Source organism: Rhodamnia argentea, chromosome 5 (assembly GCF_020921035.1).
Source record: "Rhodamnia argentea isolate NSW1041297 chromosome 5, ASM2092103v1, whole genome shotgun sequence".
Classification (NCBI taxonomy): Eukaryota; Viridiplantae; Streptophyta; class Magnoliopsida; order Myrtales; family Myrtaceae; genus Rhodamnia; species Rhodamnia argentea.
In genome coordinates, this window is record NC_063154.1 from 467,704 (window position 1) to 491,362 (window position 23,659).

General features: G+C 40.8%; 1 protein-coding gene across 1 annotated transcript; it reads left to right on the forward strand.

Moving 5' to 3' along the window:
• The first annotated feature begins 21,538 nt into the window (after positions 1–21,538).
• On the forward strand, positions 21,539–23,252 carry LOC115753067 (premnaspirodiene oxygenase-like). The gene is made up of 2 exons (XM_030691558.1): positions 21,539–22,438; positions 22,524–23,252. Exons 1-2 carry the CDS (start codon positions 21,566–21,568, stop codon positions 23,142–23,144), a joined length of 1,494 nt encoding a protein of 497 aa, XP_030547418.1. The 5' UTR covers positions 21,539–21,565; the 3' UTR covers positions 23,145–23,252.
• Positions 23,253–23,659: the final 407 nt, after the last annotated feature.

Genomic DNA, 23,659 nt, shown 5'->3' on the forward strand with positions numbered 1-23,659 from the left:
ATCAAAATAGAAGAAAGTCTGAATATTTGGACTGAAAACAAGCATAAAGTCTTCCCACAAAAGTTTTACAAGAATATTCTCAACAAGAGTCCTTTAACAGCAATGAACAAAGCTCACTTCAACAAAATACTTGAAAATATTGAGATGACAAACTATTACTATCACAAGAAAAGAGCTTAAACATAGTATGCTTTGAGACATAATTTCCACTCTCCTACTCGAAAGATGATCAACATTCAAACTTGCAAGACAAAAGTAAAACACCCCACTTGGATGCATTCTGTAATGGCCAAAGGAAACATTCTTTAAACGCACAAAAGAATGCGGCTCAATCTTCCATAGAGGAAACATAAGGTTTTCTTTCGGCCCAAAGGTTGTGAAACAAGTCAAGGAAAAATGGCCTAAGCATCCAAAACATCCACTCCGAAGGAAATTGCCAAAGCATCCAAAAGGCCCAAAACATCCATATGCAAATAGCTTATCACGAGCCTCCCTTTCGATCACATGAGACCCGAAATCTAACTACCCGAAACCAAACGAAACAACAAACTAATATTAGTTTTAAAGTAAAATTACTGTTAACTAAACCGAAACGATTAATAGGAAGCTTCACCACATATGGCAATTCCACTTCAACTCGTAAGCTTTAATTACCGAGGATAATGTCATCATTAAGACAATCCATATCTAAAAAAAGAAAAAGAGAGATTAAATAGAACATTCATTCGAAATATATATAAAGGAATTACAATATATAAACATATAAACGTCACTTACCCGACTCAAACATTTCAGCATTCTCAATGCACTCTTCAATGTTAATCGGCATACGAGCGGCTCTTAACCAATCTTGAGTGCAAAGCAAAGCTTCCACAACTTTTAGGAGTCAATGAACTCCGAAAGCCATCAAGCACACGACCCGATGTACTAAAAGTTGACTCCGAAGCAACGGTAGTGACGGGAATAGACAAAACATCTCGAGCCATAAAAGATAGAATTTTATATTTTGAGCCGGTAGTCTTCCACCACATTAAAAGATCAAGATCAAGAGTCTCTTCATCTTTATCTTGAAGATACTGGTCAAGCTCGGATTTGTTGCCATCGTGTGCTTTTTTCTTTGAGAGCATATAGGTTCTTCGCCAAACTTGGATGTCATACTTGCTACTAGCTTCAGGATCTATCCAATATTTGGTCGGGATAAACCTATGGTGGTAATGGATAGTGGATCCTGTGGATCAGAAATCGATGTCTTAAAGGCTTGGTTCCAAGAGCGAGATCTAGAGACTAACGGGCAGTCCCTTGAGTGGCCAGAGAGCCCGTGTGGGATAGCATAACTGTCTTAGATCAAGTTCTTGCTTCCGCTCCTTTTGGTATCAGAGCCGTATGCCATTGAAGATAGATTAGTATTGATATTTTAGTGTTTGAAGGTACGTGATGAAGAGAAACTTTTATACACCATGGAAACTCAGCAAGAAGACACCATGCTCGCTCCCATACAGCATCAATCTCCACTTTCCCTTGCATCACCTCCGGAGTTACGCAAATCAACCGCTTCCAAAATTGACTATCTCTACGAGGTAGCCTTTTCTCAAGACAGTAAGATCTCTGAAACACATCTTCCTCTCATCAACCCATATTCGGCCTTTGCCAAACCCACATCTTTTTCTCCAATCCGTTCCATCAAACACCTTATCCGACACACTCCCCGCTCCGTTAAAGAGTATGTTCGATCCTCAAAGTTTGACCAGCATCATATTCTAGCTACGCAACAAGAACAGTTTGTCACGCTCCAAATTCCTCCCGAATTTCCACTTGAGTGGATCCAACAAGGGTTCACCCATCTTCATTTCGGAGCCATCAGACTTGCCCTCTCATTCCATGGCCGAAAAGGCCTTCCAGTTGTAGCCAGAATTGCTCTATTGGACACACGGTTTTTAGACTACCAGCATGCCCGTATTGGCACAATCCAGACCACTTTAAATGTTGGGACGGTCTTTGTCACTCTGTTTCCAAATTTCAATATGGCACTTGCAGACCCGGGATTACCGTCGGCCTTGAAAGTACAATTGCAGATCACTGGAGCCCTCGGACTCCAAACTCTTTGGCTGCTACACTCCATTACCGGATGGTTTATCGGGTCCAGAATCATGCCATTGATCTTAACCATCCCACCTCGGATGATGCCCTTATCATCTCAATAGACCATGACCGGACATCTTGTGTTCATGTTCCCGGCAAATACCCAGAGAACAGCTCATCAAGCTCCTTCCCGATAGCTGGGTAACCAATTATGAAAAACTTCACCGTAACACAAGGCCGGTTCGGTCCACTGAACCCCGGTTCACAAAAAAGAAAGATGGTACTGTGACCATCAAGTTTGCAAAAGAAAAGGAGGACTCCTCGTCCCTTTTCCCTTCTTTCCCTACTATTCTCTGTTTCACCCCATGTCCATCCGAAACAGTTAGTATGGAAGACCCGGATCCAAAGAAATTCGTCCCGTCTTTTGGTTCTGATGGGCAACCGATTCATGCCTTTAAGGATTCGTCGGGACATTGCTTTTGGGATCCAGAATGTTCCTGTCCTTCTTGTACTTCTCGTGCTGAAGAAGATGACAGGCCCGCTTCAAAGAAAAAGAAGAAAGATCCCTTGTATCGCCGGTACCTTAACGGTGATCCCACCGTAGGTCCTCTTGGCGAAGACGGCGGAAATTGGCAATACCTTGTTCAGTATGGTGCCCCTCCCGTACCTCAAATTCCTTCTCTATCCTCTTGTAAACCAGACCCCCCAAAATATCCACCAACACCGCCTCAGAAACCCGTTACCGGTCCCTTTTATAAACCCATCCAAAAATGGATCAAGAAAAATCCAACTTGCTCCATTAATCTCCCAAAACCATACATATGTGCCCCTATCCCCGAACCACTTCCAAGCATTTGCATGTTCCAACCTGGTGATTTTCCTCCCCTTCACCCCCGAGATGAATCTCACTCATCCACTTTAAACTTTCCACCACTTAGAAAATTTTCCGACCCTCAGCAACAGTATTACCATGCTCCTAAAATACCTGCACTAACCGAGATCGACCCACACGGGAAAAAGAAAGGTCCAGCTCCATCTCGAAACTGTTCTCAATTGGCAAACGTAAAATGCCTTAGCCCTGAATGTCGCTCTTGAGAAAGTTTCCACTCAAGTAGATCGAGTTGATCAAGCTTCCACACACATCCGCAAGATGCTTGCAGATTTTCAAAAGAGAGTCTACATGATGGAAAATCAGCAGCTCCATCATCATTACCTAGAAGATCGGACTCCTCAAATAGAGAAGTCAAGCTGACGGATCCTCATTCTTGAAAATCAAAAAGCTCAACTTGAGTATCGACCACCTTTCCCCTCATTCACCCCTCCTGTTCCTTCATTTCCATCCTATATACGATCCGCTACTCGTTCGTCACAAGCCTCTAGCCAAACTTCTTCGTCCCCTTTCCAAGAAGTTCTTGAGACAGTACCTTCGGACTCAGGTCTAAATGTCCTTGCCCTTCGTGCTCGTCTCAAAGCAATCAAGAAGGCTGAAGGCGATGCCGAAAGAACAAAATTCTCGACACTTCATCATCGGTTCCTACTTTTCCAATTCCTCCCCAAACACCACCGTAACCTCCCGACTCACCTCCACATTCCCCTTCACAGAAGCTACCTTCATTCATGGTTTCCAATCCCATTGAAAGTTTTTTGAGGAAACAAATTCCATCCATTTCCACAATTCAAGCTATTGAGCAAGATGATTCCTCTTCGACATCATCCGTACCACCGTCAGAAACATCTCCTTCTTGGGAATCCGAAAATGATCCCGAACTTTCGGGCCAAATCCCAGCTATTATGATGGTCATGCGGCAAGTCCCAAAAGAAGAAGATGAAGAAGTGGAATTTGTCAATCTTAAAACCCCTTCAGATCCAAGCCCATCATCTCGTCCAGCCCATTCCTCATCAAGCACATACTTTACCTTTGATGATGTTCCTTACCATCGTTGGCCCATGAAAATCCAGGAGTTCCATACATGGCTCGTTGCCAGAAATCTAGCTGAACAAAGCACTTATGAGGTTCTCTTAGAATTCACTAGCAAGTTCATTGGAACCCCGAAAGACCGGTGGACCTCTATCTCGAAACAGGACCAAATTGCTTTTCTCCCGATGAACTTCAATCGCTATGCCAGCAGTCATCCACCCGTATTTTGTTGGTCAACCCACCAGTGAAAAAGAACTCAAGCGAAAGGAGTTCTTTGAAAGAAAATGCTGCTCCACTTCTCGAAAGGATCTTGACAGACATTTCAAAGAGATGATTCGACTCTTTTATCATCTCGGAGCAGACATCAATCTTAAACCAATCTTTTTAGCCTCCATCCCTAAAGAGATTGCAGATGAAGTTGATAAACATCTTCAAAGGCCTCTCCTCGAATCTACACTTGGAGAAATACAGCAAGTCGTTCATATTGCCATTGAAGAAAAATGCAGAAGAAAAAGACAGTTCGACCAGTTCTTGAAAGAAAACCGCAAATATGACAAGAACTGCGAAAGGCCGGAATGGAAGATCAAGTGCACCGTAGACCGCAATGATCCGTCTTGTGCGGGTCACAAGAAGAAAGTTCATTTCAAGAAGTTTTCATTTGCGAAGCCTCGCAGAAGCAAGTGGAAATTCCTCGGAAAGAAATCACGAAGTCGTTCTGCAAAGCACCGCAAAAAACCCAAGTCCGACGGATGTTATATTTGCAACAAGAAGGGTCACTTTGCAAAAAAATGCCCCCAAGCAAAGAAACAGGGCAGCTACATGATCCAGAAAATCTCTCAAAACACTGGGATCTCCTCGAGTGATGAAGACGTTGAATCCATCTTCTCCATTGAAGAAGAACCGTCTCCGGACACCTTGTGTGCCATTGAAACTTACTCTTCTGATTCGGACTCAGCCCCGGGAGATATTCTCTCCTTCTTTCCTCTTGCTGATTCTTTCGTAATCCACTCCCCTACATTCCATCCCCCACATTTTCCAGTCCAGCTCCACCTTCTAGAAAAATCCATCCAAGTCATTGCCCTCATTGATACTGGCGCAGTTGCATCCCCGCTAGATACCAAAATCCTTCCGGAAGAATACTGGACACCATATACCGGATATTTCCAGGCAGCCTCGGGAGAAACTTTTACTACCAAACTGCGTAGTAAACCTCTCACCATTCATATTCTCCCTGGTTGTGAAATCACCACCCAAATCCTTGGATGTCCATCTCATGACAAAGACCTCATCATTGGTTGGGATATTCTCTCTAAACTCCCACAGCTCAAGATTAACCCTAAGGGGTTAAAATTTCAAAAGAAGTTCCAGGAGTTTGTTGAAATCCGGAGACTCTTTCTCATCCAACCAGAAATCCTTGATCCTATCTACCAATCTCTTCTCTCTCTCATTGTTCGAGAATCTCATCAGTTTGCTCGGATTTGCTCCAACCCTCTTTGGCAAAATTCTGACTTTTTTGTCAACATTCCCTTTAAGAAAAATGGAGAAATCAATCCCACCAAAGCAAGTCATTCGGGCATGAACCCGGATCACCTCGCTCTAGCACAAGCAGAATGTGCTCGCCTTCTTTCTCAAGGACTCATTGAGCCCTCTGATTCCCCTTGGGCATGTGAAGCCTTCTATGTCAACAAAAGAGCAGAACAAAACCGTGGAAAGCTGCGGTTAGTCATAAATTACCAGCCTCTCAATCTATTCATCCAAGATGACAAATTCCCTTTGCCCCATAAGAACTCTTTGTTCTCTAGCCTCGCCTGTGCCAAGATCTATTCCAAATTCGATCTTAAGGCGGGCTTCTGGCAATTAGGAATTCATCCCTCAGACAGATTCAAGACTGGTTTCTGCATCCCTAACCAAGACTTCCAATGGAAAGTCCTCCCCTTTGGACTTAAAACTGCTCCGTCCTTATTTCAAAAGGCTATGTGCAAAATTTTCCAACCCATCCTTGCCAATGCCCGGATCTACATTGATGATATCCTCCCGTTTTCCCATGATGAACATTCTCATGCCAAGCTCCTTCAACAATTTGCTGAAATTGTGCATACTCATGGCATCATGCTATCACAGAAGAAGATGATCATAGCTCAACGAGAAATTGAATTTCTCGGCATGCGTTTGAAAAATGGAACCTATTGCCCTGGCCCACACATTGCAGAAGATCTCCAGAAATTCCCGGATGAAAACCTCTCCATTCACCAGATTCAATCCTTTTTAGGAATTGTCAATTATCTCAGAGATTTCATCCCAAAAATTTCTCGGATCCTTTCTCCTCTGCAAAAGATGTTGAAAAAGAATCCTCCCCCTTGGTCACAAAAACAAACCGCTTCCATTAAAACTTTGAAGGAAATACTGCAAAATTTGCCCCCTCTCCAAATTCCTTCCACTGGAACCGTAATCCTTGAGACGGATGCCAGTGACAAACATTGGGCAGCCATCCTCCTTGAAGAAAATCAAGGTAAGCGAAGAATTTGTGCATACAAAAGTGGAAAGTTTTCCAGCAAAGAAATGCACTATCACTCCACTTTCAAAGAAATTCTTGCAGTCAAAAATGGAATCAAAAAATTTGAATTTCATCTCATTGGTCATCATTTTCTAGTCGAAATGGATATGTCCTCTTTTCCCCGGATGCTCAAATTCAAGCAGAAGCAAGTTCCTCATCCTCAACTCTTGCGTTGGGCAGAATGGTTTTCTAAATACTCTTTCGATTCAAAACACATTTCTGGAAAGAAAAATATTTTGGCTGATTTCTTTTCCAGGCCAAAAGAACCTTTCGAGTCCATAAACATGTTCATTCGAAAAGAGTTTTCGGGATCCTTCAAAACCCGGAATATGCGTGAACACCAGTGGCCATCACACCAGTATCCACCTGATATTCCTCTACTCCTCAAACAGAATTCCCTCTCTGATAATTTTCACAGATTATTTTGGAATTATCACTATGTCATCTTTAAAGATTATGGTGGATTATTCCTCAAACCAGGTCTCAATTGTGATTATCCGTTCATACATCCACTAAGATGGTCTTCTACCATCCCTTTCCCTTCTGATTTAAAATGGATGTTTTGGTTCATGTTTCATCTCTACCAAGTTGCCATAGAATTCCCTTTAGACGAAATCATTAAGGTTTTGTCTGATTCTCTTTTCGGAAATTATCGGGACCATCCCCGGAAGTTCTTCCTTGATATTCTCACTTGGTTCCAACCCCTTCAAGCATGGAAACACTTGTTTATTCTTCAAAGACAAGTTGGTCGACTGAACCTTGCGAGACATACGCTTGTCCTTTTTCATCATCCCTGGTCATTCATCGGACCCTCGGGAGATAAAAGATCCAATGCTACAGAAAAAGGCACCACCGCCTTCAAGCCTGTACTCCAAGATCAAGTCTTCAAGATTCACAAGACATACTCCAGGATCGTATTTGATATTCCCCATGAATACAGAGAACTCCAGCGAATACTATGTCAAGAGAATAAGGTTATACCACTCGAGATATGGCCTTACGGCTCAGCAAGTTACTCTTGGGATACACCCAGGACCCATCCTCATGTATTCGAAGCCCTTCAAGAGTACAACAGCAATCAACCAAGCTCTTCCATGGACACAGATACTCGGTCCTTTGACCCATGGGGCGGACAGCTGTCACAAGATCCATACTGACTACCCACAACCCGTCATGCCGGATGTCCCGTCCTCATCCGGAAGCACTTCGGGCGTTCCACATGATCCGCACTTGGACCAGATCATCTCGGACTATGAAAAAGAGCGATTATTGCAAGCCTACGGAAGTCGGAAAGATGGCCCTTCCGACTATGACGGACCAGGCAGCTCTGACTCGGACGACGCCAATTATCATCCCGACCCGCACGGGAGACGATAATGCCACCTGCTCCATCGAGACATGGCCACCGCCCATCCATTTTCTCTGTCTGACACCACCTGCTCCATCAGACAAGGCCATGTGCTCCATCAGAAATCTAAGAAGAAGACGTCGTGTGTTTACCTACTCTCCTGCTCCACTTTGTAAGAATAGTCGTCGGCAGCAGTGAGTTTGTTTGTATGTGTGTTTGTCTGTAATAATGGCTTCCTCTGAAGTCAATGTTGGTTGCGCGTGCTTGTCGAACCTCAATTATAGAGGTTCCTTTGTGTGTTCGCCTATATAAGGTGTGTTTACCTCCGTAATGAGCAGAACTCAGCCTCCTTTGTAAAATCCAAGTAAAACCTTGCTTCATGAGTTTCTAAAAAATTCCTCTTTTCTCTTCGAGCAGATTCTTACGTGCTAAAATGTCTCTACTTCTCTATTATGATGGTTGGTTCAGTATGCTCTCCACTTGCCACGAATTCTGTAATCATCCGGAAAGTTTGTTAGATCCAATATTGGGTTAAAGCGCGCGTAGAGTCCGGCGGGGCCTCTCTCCACCGGTAACCGTTGGTATTGGAACTACTACTACTAGCACTTAGACTTTGGCCACCACAGTTTTGCTTGCTTGAAGTAAAAGATTGCTCATAAAATTCATACAACTGCTCCAATGCTTTTTGCACCTTATCATACATCTCATTGATTCTCGACTCATCATCATAAATTTGTTGATAACAGAAACTCACATAATTCAACTTATTTGTAGGATCCAACACAATAGCAATCAACACCAACATATTCACCTTATCTAAATTCCCATAATATTTGTCAAATTTCTCTTTCATTGTCTTTCCCATAGGTCCAAGCTTAGGATCCAAAGAATCCGATGCATCTTTCAAATATTTGTACAAAGCGGCTATCCCCTCGAAATAACCATTTGAAGTAACATATGAACTCCCCGACATCACTTTGGTGGCTTTATAAAATTGTTCTAGAAAATCGGAAAGAATAATGGCATTTTTCCAATCATCATCTTTAGGAAGATCATGGTTAAGCTCACCTACGAAAGACAAATCCTCTTCTTCCATCCTTTCAAAGGCTTTTCTGAATTTTATGGCGGTGTTTAACATGAGGTAAGTGGAGTTCCATCGAGTGGCGACGTCAAGACAAACCGAACCTTTATAAGTGATCCTTTCACTCTCAATGCAAGATTGAAATGATTTGGCTCTCATGGGAGAGCTCCTCACATATTTAATCACATTTCGGACACGTTCAATTGATGCAGCCACCTTAGACAAGCCATCTCTAACAATCAAATTCAATATATGAGCAGTGCACCTCATGTGCAAGACCTTGCCATCTAAGATCAATGACCCTTCTTTTGAAAGCTTATCCTTCAAATAACCAATTGCAACATCATTTGAACTTGCATTATCTACGGTGATTGTGGACACCTTTTTTTCTATTCCCCACTCGTAGATGCATTTCTCCACCATTTTCCCAATCTCCCTACCCCCGTGACTATGCATCACCACAAAATTGATGATCCTCTTATGCAACTTCCAATTTTCATCAATAAAATGTGCAGTGAGACACAAATAATTCATGTTTTGAATGGAAGTCCATGTATCAGTGGTGAGTGCGATCCTCGAATTATACTTACCAAAGTAAGTCTTCAAGCAAGTTCTTTCACTAAAATATAACTTCATGCAATCTCTAGCCACTGTAAATCGTGATATATGCTTGAAAAGAGGTTGTAACTCACCGATATACTCACGAAATGCAACACGCTCCACCAACGAAAAGGGTTGTTCATCAACTATGATGAACTGAGCAAGCTTTTGCCTACAACGATCTTGATCAAACGCCCAAGTCGATAAGACACTACCAGTACCGGGATCTCCCCCTACCTTGCCACCTACGTTGTCATCACGTGGTGCAAAGAATTTCTGCCTCTTATCTACATTGCGAGGAAACTTCTTGCATGTTACCAAATGCTTCCTCATCGAAGAAGTACCATTAGAAACACTGTACTTTAACCGAACCCCACAATGCATGCACCTCACGTTATTTGCTTTTCTAGTCTCCTCATTTATGATTTTCGCAAAATGATCCCGGACATCAGACGTATTTTTCTTATCACGAGGAGGAAGACCAGCACCAAGTACCTTGTTTGTTGCACTCGCACCCATGGTCGAGGATGGCTCTTCTCCACCTTCATTCGTTGACAATCCCAATTCGGTGTCCGGAGTCATCTCCTCAAGTCCATCCACTTCCATCGACAAGTTATCTTGATACATTAACTTCACACATAAAAGAATAAAACTAGTGAATTGGGATTTTCCATAAATGCAATGCCCAATTACAACCAATAAAATAGGAACACTAGAAAAATCATGATGTAAATGCAAAAATCTGCGCCTCACCACTTATTACTTCTCCGTCGGTTGGCAAGCCTGTGAGAAGTGCACGTGCAATCTCTGCATACGCTTCAAACCAAAATACAATATAGACTGCAGATTTTTCTTATAGGTTCCATGCATGCAAACTGCATGTGAGAGACGAAGAGACAAAGACACAGAGCAGTAAGCATCATTTAAATCACGCATTCACACGCACCGCAAAACTCAACTTAAATCACTAAGATGAAAATCAAGTGACATAACCCATGTCCTGTCTTTCCCAAATAAACTTCTATTCTTAATCACTAAAAGATGTTACTGTGCATCCACAACTCACGGCTTAAGAGAAAAGGCAACCCAAAAGCCATTCATTACATGCATCAATTCTTTGAAATATTAAAAGTACCGCCTTCTTTGGCTTGCAATGACTAAAATTTCCCTAAAATGCTTCAAAAAGAAGAAGAAAATAACCCTTCCTTGAATCCCCATGAAAACAAATTACTCTAGAATAATGTAGAAATATCCTTTCTCTTCTCTCCATCAACTCATGTTGCAGTAACCACACGGGAATATGATACATCGGTCTCATTCCCCATCATAAGCTAAACGGATATATCTTTCATTGACCTATTATATTTACATCTTTTGCTGGAAAGAGTCAACAGAAAGAGCAAAATTTTCAAATCTGATATAATGATTGACATAGTAACTCAAGAAAATCAATCTAAGAAATTGAATAAGTAAAGCAAATGACTGGTTTGCAGTCATGGGTTTCTTCAAAAGAAAGTCTTCGGATTGACAGTGGGAGTACACAGAAAGTCCGTACTCCTTATTCATACGATAAGTGCATACAATGCTAGTCACTAAAGAAATACACACTATGGACCAATTGGGAAAAAAAAATTTGTTTCATATCCAACAAGTGTACCTATAATAAAGTAGCAATTCAAAAAGAAATGGAAGAGATGTGTGAAAATTTCAATTTACTAACTTCTGCACATTAATTATTAAACAAGCCACTCAAACCCGTAGACGTAGGAAATGTCACGCCATCATGGTAAATGGCAATGAGATTAATTCTGGGAGAAGATAAGTACACTATCAATTGCAACCAAATTAAGTTTGGATGCATGGTTAATAACAACAACCATATTACATTTTGACAGAGCATGAGTGCGAACTTGTTCATGTCGGGGAAGAAACCGACTAGTGGAAGCTGAAATGAGTAATTACCCTACGTAAAGCAAAAATATATGCTATTCTATAAAGATGATAAATGGAATGTTACCTTAGCTGGAGAAGAAAGGCACCGAAGCATCCAAAGCATGTCCTTTTGATTTGGAAGTAAAACTTCTAAGGAGGAGATTGTCCATCATATTCCCCATTATTCTTTGACCAATAGTTTGACTACGTTGAATGCCTCCTTCCACCGATTTCTGAGATCTTCCCGATGGTGATGGAACACCTACAATGGACAGAGTTAGTGTGTTAAACTTTCACAATCTTTTATTATTGTTGGTCGAGTTTGGGATTCCTTAATCCAGTGAACGACAAAATGATTTGAAAAGTATTCACTTACTTTATCTTTCACAAAATTATAATTAAAGTGGAGTTCATTACCATCGGATGCAGCAACATGAAACATACTAAAACAATCGACCAATAAACTATATAACTTACCTTCACCGTCATAACCATCCAAGATAGAGATGCATATGTAGCATCTCTATCCGTCGAAATCGATATGAACGGAAGACAATTGAGTTGTGCATGTATTAGATCAGAAAAACAGGAGAAAATTGTGCCAATGAATTACGAAAGTCTAAAGCACCTAAACTTCGAAAAGTCAGAGGAGTAAAGGACAAAATTGAAGAACAAGCCACCGAGTTTGTTATCCATTCGGACTGAAGCACCCAAAAAAAGAAGATTGTTTAACAACCTTCTACAGCTTCCCCTATTCATCCAAGCTTTTTTTTTCCTCATTTCAAAAGAAGAATGCCCTTTGCATCGGTCATAAGGAAGGTATTTTATGCCTAGAAAGAGGTAGAAGCCGCATTCACTATGTGAAGAAAAATGTCGATCGTAGAAAAACATTGACCTAGAAAATGTAGACTGTAATTTCAGAAGTGTGGTACCGAGAAGATGCAATTGATGTTGAGGGAAGGGTCGTCGTCGACTCGTCAAAGGGATGGGGAGGGAGCCGAGCGCGAGCCCGGTAGACGATGAGCGATGGCCTCTCGAGGGATAGCGGGCGAAGGGTCGTCGTCCGGGGAAGGCGACGAGAGACCGTCGGAGGGAGGACGCCGTCGGAGGGGTGGGTGCCGAGGAATGATGAGGCGGTGGACAGAGAGGTCGTCGGCGTCGAGGACTCGACGAAAGGGCTGGGGAGTGAGAGGACGAAGTGAGAAAGAGGCGTGCGTCACTGCGTCGGGTCTCCACTCTCCAGGTCTCGTTCGTGCAATTCAAAGAAGAGGAATAGAAATTAGAAATAAGAAAGTAAAAAGCTAGGGTTTACCTTTTGTACATTTCGGTTCCGGTTCCGGTTCCGGTTCCGGTTCGGTCCCAGGGTAGAACCGGGAACCGGAACCGGAACCGGCGGTTCCTAGAAAGGCGGAACCGGGAACCGGATCCAGACATGTCAGAATCGGGAACCGGACCGGAACCGTCGGTTCGGTTTTCCGGTTCTCGGTTCTACCCCGGAACCATGCTCACCCCTATCATTGACATGTGATGCTGAGGTTGGAAAGTATATTCCATGTATGGCGAGTGGTATTGCCCAACCAGCCCCACGGAAAATTAGGTTATGTAACCTGGATTCGTCGCATCGCCCGATTACTAAGTAGCGATTGTCCTTGGCGAAAGACCAGTTGGTTAGGAGTGCCCAACTCGGTTTGTTCCGAATAGAAGCCTTGACGTGCTAATGCTGCTGATATCGTGATTCCGTGTCGGTTGTTTTGTCTTTTGGGGAAATGCTCTCCGTTCATGGTCCTTTAGAATCTGCTGAATTTTGTGGAGATGATGCTGGGAGTTTATTGTAGATTGCTAGAATTCACTGAAGTTTGCTTGAAGTTGCTGTAATTTGTGCAGAATTGTTGAAACTCATTAGAACATACTGGTTAGGTAGCATGGACACTAACACGCGACATGACACGATACGCCCACACGTCATTTCTAATAAATGGAGTTTTCCGACACGTCGTGTATTAAATATTTTATATATATAAATAATAAATGAAGTCGGACTAGGTTTCCTATGCAATGGCTGAACCACAACAAGTATTTAACTAGAAAGATTCCCATGAAAATTAATGTGCAATTTTAAGCGGAACATGAGAATAACATACAAGTTCTTGCCTTGGGTCGGGCCAACATTATTCACCTTTCGGAAGCACAAGAAAGTCCCAGTTTCAAACCAAAAAGAGATTGGATCTACAAATCCACCGAGAGTCCCATACTCCCATTAGCCTGAACAAGTTCAAAAAAAAAAAGGGGGCGGGGGGGGGAGTACAAAGTAAAAGGAATAAGCTGAATGTCTAATGAGTAATGACACTTTTTGACTTTCATCTTGCAATTCACAGTCCAGTAAGGTTACAAAAAAGAGGTCCCGAAAATCCCGAGAGCCATATGAATCGGAGGCTCACAAAGCTTCAAATCTTTACGCACGGTTTTGCTGCTTTCCGCATTTTTTACTCTGCAGAAATAAGGATGAGCCTGCACAAGAGAGAAGACAAGTTTTTTCACCAAATGATAAGACACAAGGAGTCTGCACACACATGGAGAGGCAGTAGGTGGGTGCATTATCCATCTCATATTCCAAGGCTTGCAAAATCAACTCAACCTAGAAAAATGGCACATGTTAGTTTACTTGAAGGAAACCATGCCATCAAGAACAGGATTTGATTTCAACAAGAAGCCCAACAAATTGAGAAGTCCTGAAAAATTGGCAACCAAATGCTTCTTATCCATAAATAAATAAAGGAACTCTTACTGTTATATATGAGTAATACGATAGACTTAGAAGCATAGATATATATATATATATATATATATATATATATATATCCTACAATCATGTGTTGGTGAAGGCAGAATATCTTGCTTCAGATTATGTACAAGGAAAATATCAACATCAAAGCATAGCTATGAAACGATGATCAACTAGCAAATAGCAAACAAGACCACAATAGAAATTTTAAAGAACAGAAGTCCAGCCCAAAAATGGTAGCTCAAGGAGAAAAAAAATCCTCCGAAGAATCCTGAGGACATCTCTTCTAGTAGACAAGATTAGCTATCACAAGAACAACATGAAAATCAAGGAGCCAACGCTAAATTACCAGTTCATTTGAGTGGCACCTCTGCTACATCGTGTGAAGAAATGCTCTCAAGAAGTCATTCATCTGCATCTACATTATCTACTTCTTCTGAAAAAAACAATAGACTTCATCTCCGGCTCATCAAGTGAAAGGCTCTCAATTTCAAGCACCCCAACATCTACAAACGTGTCAAATGCATCTCCGCCAATATCCCACATTTTGGTCTCTCCTCTTGCGTATTGTGGGCTTTTTCTTGATAAAAGACGAAGGTCGCTATGAATGAAAACCAAATCTTTTGCACTTTTTGGAGCCATCTTATTCCTTCTCACCGATTGCACAAATGAGTAAGTATTCCAATTTCTCTCGGCACATGATGAAGAAGAAGGTTGTGCAAGAATCTTTAATGCTATGCTTTGAAGCATAGGTGCACATGCACCATGATTAACCCACCAAGCCTTATGATCCATAGAATATCGATTTTGAATGAAATCAAATTCTCTAAAGCCTTCATTTTTGCATGCAAAATCTAAATACTCCAAATTCATCTTGTTGTGCTCATCCAAGTTAGGAAAGTATTTCCTAAGGCATTTTAGTCTTTCTTGGTTAATTTCCTTCTCTTTGTGTGGGGAAACCCTAATAGGATCTTCATTGAGCCATTGGTCACTATAGCTCCTATAAAATAAAAGTATGAAACCACAATAAATAAGAAGAGTATTATATTATCATGTCAAAGAAAAGATATTAATTAATATATCAATGAAGAATTTAAGATGATTGAATGAGTTAAAAGCAATAATGTGGCGTGTTTGGGAATTTAACTTGAGTTTTCTTATTCTGGAGTTCGTTGGGATTTTTGGGGGTACTAAAAGTCAACTTTCTGCTTTTGGTTTTATATATTTGATCAACATGGAAAACCCAATTCTCACTCTTATCTTTGATTGTCGACTACACATCTATGATTCCTTTTTGGTTAACACGCCACTCAGAATTCATTCATTTGGAACAAAAATATGGCTTGGTACGTCACCTATGAACCTTGGATGGTGATGAACACTAAGATAATCACATGGGGTGTTTTGGAATGGTGATGAACACAGAGATAATCGCATAGGGTGTTTTGGACTTTAACTTAATTTGCTTTTCAGATTGTTCACTTTAAAGTTTTTTTTGTCCAATTTGACTTTAGAGTTGTTCCATATTAAGATCACACTTTTTGTTTGGGCTCACGTTTTTTTCACTTCCCTTATAGCTTTGATACTCATTTTTTTTTTGTATTTTGACCATCTTATCCTTTGCGTGGCCCATCACTTTTAGTACAATTTTATAAGATTTCTTTTTTTTTTTTATGCCGACTCTTTTATTTCGTTTCTTTTTTTTTTCTTTGCGGGTCCCACTTTCTTCCTTTTCTTTTTCTTCCTTCTCATGCCTCCTCTGCTCTCTCTCACACGAGATTCCCTTCTACGCCTCTCGCTTCTTCTAAAAACCCTCCTAATGTTCTATATTTATTATCTATAATCCTAATTCCGTCCTCCTGCACGCTATTGTCGGGACCGACATTGAGCTCATCGGTGACGTCCTTAGTGCGAGCCCCTTTTCTTCTCCAAGCTTACCTTTCATGAACGGGCATTAATCATCTTCGATCTGAAGTAATTAATTGAACTTGCTATCAAGAAACTCTATACAAAGGGAGCCCTGATATGCGGGAGAGGCATAAAACATCTTCATCCTCAAGCCATGAATTGAACTTGGTACCAAGAAAACTCTAAGAGCCAATTGACGCTCGGTGCTCTCTGGACAAGAAGCAAAAAAATATTTCCCTATAAATTTCTCCATCAAAGCTGCAGGCGAAGAAGTAAGAAACACAGAAAGGGAAAAGAAAACAAATTCAAGAATCAACAACGGACAGTATTAGACACAATTGGGTGGTGGCAAATAAAACCCATGTGGATGCAGATGAAGAGCCCAGGAACGAAACGATTGAGAAAACCATAATTATGAAAGAAACAAGCAAAAAATCGGAACTTCTTCCACCATAAAAGGTAATATTGGAGGAGGAAAGTGGAACCGCAAGGGAAAAAAGAAAAAACGAAATAAAAGAATTGACAAAAACAGAGAATCATATAAACTTGTATTAAAAGTGGTGGGTCACACAAATGATAGAATGGTCAAAACATTCATAAAAGAGAGTGTCAAAAATGTATTATTGGCAAGTATTAGACTTAATTGATAATAATAGAGTTTGGTTGATAATGGACAAAATTACCGATAACTTGAGCGGAATTGTCGGCGACAACACAACTTGAAGTTGTTGACAAGGGCCTTAAAGTTTCCCGACAAAATCGTCCATACCACGGTGAGCAACAAGATAACCAATGGGTGGTTGTGTCCATATCTATAATGCTAGGATTTATGCAAGTTCTTTGGATAAGTGTTTGTAACCACCATTGGAAATTTATCTGTAATTTGAATTCTAAAGTTGTAACCCCTTGCAGGGGATTATAAATACCCCGATTATTCCTTTTGTGAGAGGATTTCCAATCAATGACAAAACTCACGTTATTTACATTTACTTTCACTTCTGCAATTATACATTCCCGCATCCTTCAATTTCCATAGTTTAGCGGTAGTGTCGGATACTTTGTCGGGGATTGAATTCCGGCGTCGTATCTATCTATCATCTCACTTTGTCATCGATTAAATTTCGGCGAAGTGTTTTGTGCCTCGTCATCAATTAAATTTCGACGAAGGATATCCATTCCTTGTGATCTATTGAACCTCATATCCTGAATCGCCACAGAGCCCATCTCTTCTCAATAAAAATTGAAGAAACGACATTTGGTGAGGGTATTTCATCAACGACTATTTTTGGCGAAATATCTTTTTGGCACACTTGGTCTAGGTTGGGTGCTCGAGGGATGTGGGCTTGGTTGACCCAGTACTGAAAGTATTTTTTAACAATAATAAAATTCATAAAATAATAAAATCATAAAAAAAATTCAAAAAAATTAAAAAAAAAATCAGAAAAAAAATTCTCAAAAATAAAAAAAAAAATGGAAAATGACCACATTCAACTGGTTTGACCCATTTTTGTTGATTTTGGCTCCCAATCCTTCTCTAAAATGACCTTTTTGCCCTCTGGACAATTCGTCCTAAATTTTTCCCAAGTCTTTTCCAAACCTTAATTGCATATTCTCTAAGTTTTTATGGCTTTACTAAGAGCACCATGTCATGATTTAATGTGATTTATTTGCCCGTCCCTCTTCCTCGATTTGTGCACTTATTTTTATTGATCGTGATTGATAAGCCATATACTCCCATTTGCATGAATTCTTAAATGTTAGAGTTTTCCTTATCCTCAGTCATCCGCATGAAAATCATAGTTAGGATTGTAGGTACCGAAAGGGCGTCAATGGAAACATTAGCATAACTAATTCCTCGAACCCAATTTCTCCGGTTTCATAGAACTGAACCGACCCTCACAACCGCTCAATAGGGTTCCCAATCTACCTTCAAAAACAGATTGGTGGCGATTCCATTGGCATATACACATTGCACATATCACCCAACCACACTAAAGTCGAATTCGATAAAAATAGAAATTCTCCTGTCACGATTTGATATGGAACCGGGAGGGCCTGTGCCCAATTCCTCATTTCTTTTAAAAAAAAGGGCTTGACAATCCATTAGCCTGCAGTAGCCACGATCGCTCCCGGATCTTGAGGGCGAGTCACGACGGGTGGGGAGTTCGAATCCCCACCTTCGGGAGGTGTTGGGATGGGATCGCATGAGGAGGGAATAGGGTTTCGCAATCTGCGCACACACATAGCATACGCGGTTGTAAAATACAATAGAATATGACAAGATAAAAAGAAAAAAGCAACACCCGCTAATAATAAAGAATAAATAAGATGAGAGAGAAATGAGGCTTTAGATAATGAGCCCTAGTCTCAAAATATCTATATCTACTGAGATCATAGAATGGTCAACAGCCAACTAATGTGGACAAGTTGGGGAATTTAACTTGATTTTCTTTCTTGGGCTTAGTTAACTTCTTTGGTATATTGCACTGAAAGCTAAAAAAACATGCAACAGGGAGATTCGCGCGTGATTATACAGCCTGGGCCTACAAATCAAATCATTATTACATATTTCACGGCAGCAAAGAATGCGAGAGCCGATATTCAAGAAAGAAATATAATTTCACTTATACAGATTTAAGTAACGTGATAAGCGATCATATCAAGTCAGCGTAGGTTTCGATTCCCTCACACGTGTTGTTAGTTACAAGGGGTCTTTGTTCCCTTGAAATAGAAAGTGATACCCTTTTTACAAACATGCGCGGCAATCTTCTACATTGGTAGCAGCAGCTGCCACGTGGACGGCAATGTCGTCTTTAACCGCGCCATGTTTCCTCTCGATCACACCCTCAAGCCAGCGCTGCCGGAAAACCACCCACCTAATTACCAAGTCAGCGAGCATTCATGGTGCAATAAACCTCGACAGCAATATTGGCTCGCTCGATACAAGCAAGCACCCATGTAACGACGTGGTCGCCTCCATCATCCAACCATCCCACTCCACCGTGGCCCTTGGCATCTCATAGGCCACCCTTGGTCGCCATGTAAGATGGTTGGTGTCCACATCAGCAATTTTCGATCAATGATTTTAATTGACAAAACGTAATAAGATTTATGACTCAGTATGATAAAATTAAAAGGCTAATGACTAAATTAGCAAAATTACAATATGTTTAGAAATTTTTTGAACAATTTTCTTTGATAAGAACTACTCTTTTGAATGATGAAATGTATATTGACCTAAAATTAGAAGATGCATGCATGTTGTTTTATTTGCTTAAATTAAACCTATCGACAAGACTTTATCCATGCTTATTAAAGACCGGAGAGTCGCAAATACCAATCGTTTTCGAGCTTCTTTGAAGAAACAATCGTCAATTCCAGCTCTTGGTAATTTGAGTGCGTCATCATCCGCGGACAATTGCCTTTGCAGAATATTTTTTCTTTTTGACTGGTCAAATGTAGAATCGGACCTTTTATATTTCAGTTTTCCAAATTGAGAAAAAGAAAAGATCAAAAGTTTCTTTTTTTGGTCGAAGAGATCTAAAGTTGGTCAACTATGTTTTTGAAACAAAAAATAATCTTGAAAGCCATCTATCAACTCTAGTACCAAAAAGAAAACAAAAGATCCAAACAATAAAAAAAGACACCAACCAACTCTTCCTTCAGAAAGGGAAAATTGAAGAAAAAGACATTAAGTACACCAACGTTTTATTATTCCCGCACCATTTATTTTAGGGTTAATATCACGAAAAATCCTAAATTGATACACCTATGATGAATTTATTCCAAACTATTATTTTGACCATCAAAAATTCCAAACTCGTACACTTGTGATAAATTTACCCAAACTGGTATAATTGCGATAAATTTACCCTTTGTTAGTTTTTCGTTAAATTTCATCATCAAATTATTGAGTTGAATGATACGTGGTAGTTGATGGTGTACTAGTTTGAGGTTTTTAATATCTTTTGGGATTTCTCATGATATTGACCTAATTTAAAAAAAAAAAAATGAAGGGTAAGTTTATAACATGTGTATCAATTTAGGATTTTTGGTAGTAACAAAATTTAGTTTGAGGTAAATTTGTCACGGATATACAATTTTGGGGTTTTTTGTGATAAAAAAAAATAGCTCAGGTAAATTTGTCACAAATGTACCAGTTTGGATATTTTCATGGTATTAATTCTTTGTTTTAATATATGGTGGATTTATCATGACTATGAGATGATAAGCAATTATATTCATGGTTTACTAATTTCGCCATTTTCCTTTTGTGCTCAGTGGAAAAGCTGGAACTCTTCTTATCACAGGCCTGCTCTGGGATTTGTTCCTCTCAGCCTAAAACATGTAATTTTACTATTCGTCCAGAATTTGAGAAGAGAACTAGATTTTATAAAATGATGAAAAAAATACTAAATTACTTCACACGTCTTCAAATGATCAATATTGCCAATGCTACAAACAAGTGAAAAAGCAAATGTTTGTGTTTTTCTCCATTTTCATTTGTAGGAATTTACTCCAACTAGCTTTCTAATTGCTAAAGGTGAGCTACAAATATGACCATCACTTTAAGGTCACCCACATATCTGTTGGTGATCTTCATATTTGCAAGCCATCAAGTAGAGATATGGTCAGGTGAAAGTTTCCTCCGATTAGAGATGGAAGAAAGCACGGGCGACAACACAATTTGTCAAAGATGGAGAACATATGAGAAATTTGAAGGCACGATAGAAGAAATAGTTGAAGGGACTTGAGAGATAAATGAAAGGCAACACGTTCATGATTTGATTAACTCGCTTGATATATTGTTTGTTTTGACCTATTCCAGCTATCCTTTTTAGGTTTGTCTTTTGGCATTCAGATAGACATTTTCAATCATTCACCCATCATGATTGTGCTTATATTGAGCACACTTAAGATTGAATTCGAGTGCTGGAATGTCGTATGTTAAAAGACGCATCTTCTAAGTTAATCCGATTTACATGTAATTCTGGAACGATCTTCTCAGTTCATTGTGCAAATCAGTCTGTCTATGCCCCCCTTCGCCATTCTCAAAGTTTGTAGGGGCCCCACTTTGTCCAAGTCCTCTTTGCCAACAATCATTCGGACAATTTGTACCGCAGTCTCATGCTCTAGCTACACTCAAGTTTACCGGAGCAAATTGGGTAGTGCAGTCAACATCTTCAATAACTTTGACCGAGACGGAACGATGGTGTAGCTCCATCCGGGTTGTTATGGAGTTAGGGATGAAGAAATCAATGTGCGGGACAGAGAATCATCGGCTTATAAATAGATGACAGTAAGCACCCCTTCTTGCCAAGCAAAAGCCACCAGCCCAAGAGCACTTCTCAAAGTCTCCCACAATGCTTCTTCTAATCCTTTCTTCTCTCCTCCTCCTCTTCGTGTTCATGCAATTCTCGAAGAGAAGTTCAAAGCTGAAGCATCTCCCACCGGGGCCCGAGAAGTTGCCCCTCATTGGGAATTTGCACCAGATGATTGGCTCACTGCCTCACCATCGTTTGAGAGACCTAGCCAAAACATACGGACCCGTTTTCCATCTCCAACTTGGTGAGATGTCGGTCGTAACTATTTCGAGTCCCGACTTAGCCAAGGAAGTTCTCAAGACCCAAGAGCTCGCCTTCGCTCAACGCCCGCTATTCTCATATGTAGAGATGAGCATTTTCCCTAGCCCGACCTTTCTACCTTATGGAGAAGAATGGAGACAGTTGCGTAAGATTTTCGTAATGGAACTCTTAGGTGGTCAGCGCGTTAGATCTTTTAAATCAATTAGAAAAGAGGAAACCAGTAGTCTCATCGACTACATACGTTCGTTGTCGGGATTGCCTTTCAATCTCAGCAAAAAGATCGATGCTTACACAAATAGCATAGTCTCCAAGGCAGCCGTTGGCCATAAGAACAAACAAGAGGAATTCATTTCGGCGGTCCGAGAGATGGTAACGTTTACTGGAGGCTTTAGCGTGGTGGACGTTTTCCCTTCACTCAAAGTTCCTGCCAACATAGTTGGGCTTTATTCGAAGTTCAAGATGTTGCAAAGAAAGAATGATAGGATTCTTGATAGCATCCTCAATGACCATCCGACAAGAAGAGATCAGTCCTTAAGAAACAAGGAAAGCACATCTGGAAGAGAAGATATACTTGATGCGCTTTTGGGACTTCGCACGACCAATGAGTTCGGCTTGAACCTGACAGACAGGGAGATTAAAGGCATTATTGTGGTATATGTGCTTCAATCAATGTTAGCTAGTTTTTCTAATATCTCCAGCATCAATGTTGATTTTGAATGGCTCGTCGTTGTCGCAGGACTTATTTGTTGCCGGGAGCATCACTACGTCAACACTTCTTGAATGGGCGATGGCAGAATTAATCCGAAATCCCAAAGTGATGGCCAAGGCACAAGCCGAGGTGAGAGAGGTCCTTAAAGGAAATGGTCATATAGAAGAATCAGACCTCAATAAACTCAAGTACTTGAAAGCAATAACTAAAGAATCATTTAGGCTGCATCCTCCAGTTGCTTTAATTCCTAGAGAAGCCACTAAAGAATGTAAGATCCATGGATACAAAATACCAGTGAATTCCAGAATCCTTATCAATGCCATGGCGATTGGAAGAGATCCAAATTGTTGGGCAGATCCAGAGAAGTTTGAACCGGATAGGTTTCTCGAATCTCCAGTCGATTTTCTAGGGATGAATTTCGAGCTTCTTCCATTTGGATCCGGCAAGCGGTCATGTCCTGGCATTGCATTTGCCACTGCAAGCATCGAATTCGTACTAGCATCATTGCTATATCATTTTGATTGGCAATTGCCAGAGGGAGAAGCCATGGAAGAACTTGACATGACCGAAGCTTTTGCCGCAACAGTCACGAGGATGAACAATTTGAATGTGATTGCCATTCCCTTTATCCCCGCAGTCGCAGCATGACAAGAATATGCTGTACTTGTGAAGCCATTTGAATTTGCTTCTGGTTATTTCTCCGTGTATCTGTTCATGTTGTACTACATATAAAACCAACTTTCAAATAATTAAGGTGTCCACCTCTAAGTTGCTGTCACATTCTCAAATGTAAAATCGCCTCTAATTCAATGAAGTAGTCGAAGGGGTACCGATCACTTTTGTAATTCGATTACAGCCATTTTCTCAGTACATTTCTCAGGAGAGATGCTAATAATCTGGGCGTCAAATTAATCTTCAATGTATGCGCAAATCCGTCCAAACCATCACACTGTATTATTAATGGAGAAAGATGCACTAATTTGATAGTTCAAACTCCAAGTCTTGAACAGATTGCTCATAAGTAGAGGGGGCCATTTGGGCCCGTGGGCCCGGAACCGGCCCGTTGACTGGGCCCACGGTTCCGAACTGCCAAAAAAAAAAAAAAAAAAAGTGGGCCCGGGGCAGAGAGCCGTTGGGCTCTCTCGCCCCGGGCCCCCTCCCCC

Coding starts and splice junctions, on each gene's coding strand:
- LOC115753067 (XM_030691558.1), top strand. CDS start 21,566: ATGCTTCTTCTAATCCTTTCTTCTCTCCTCCTCCTCTTCGTGTTCATG. Junction 22,439..22,523: donor AGATTAAAGGCATTATTGTG/GTATATGTGCTT, acceptor TCGTTGTCGCAG/GACTTATTTGTTGCCGGGAG.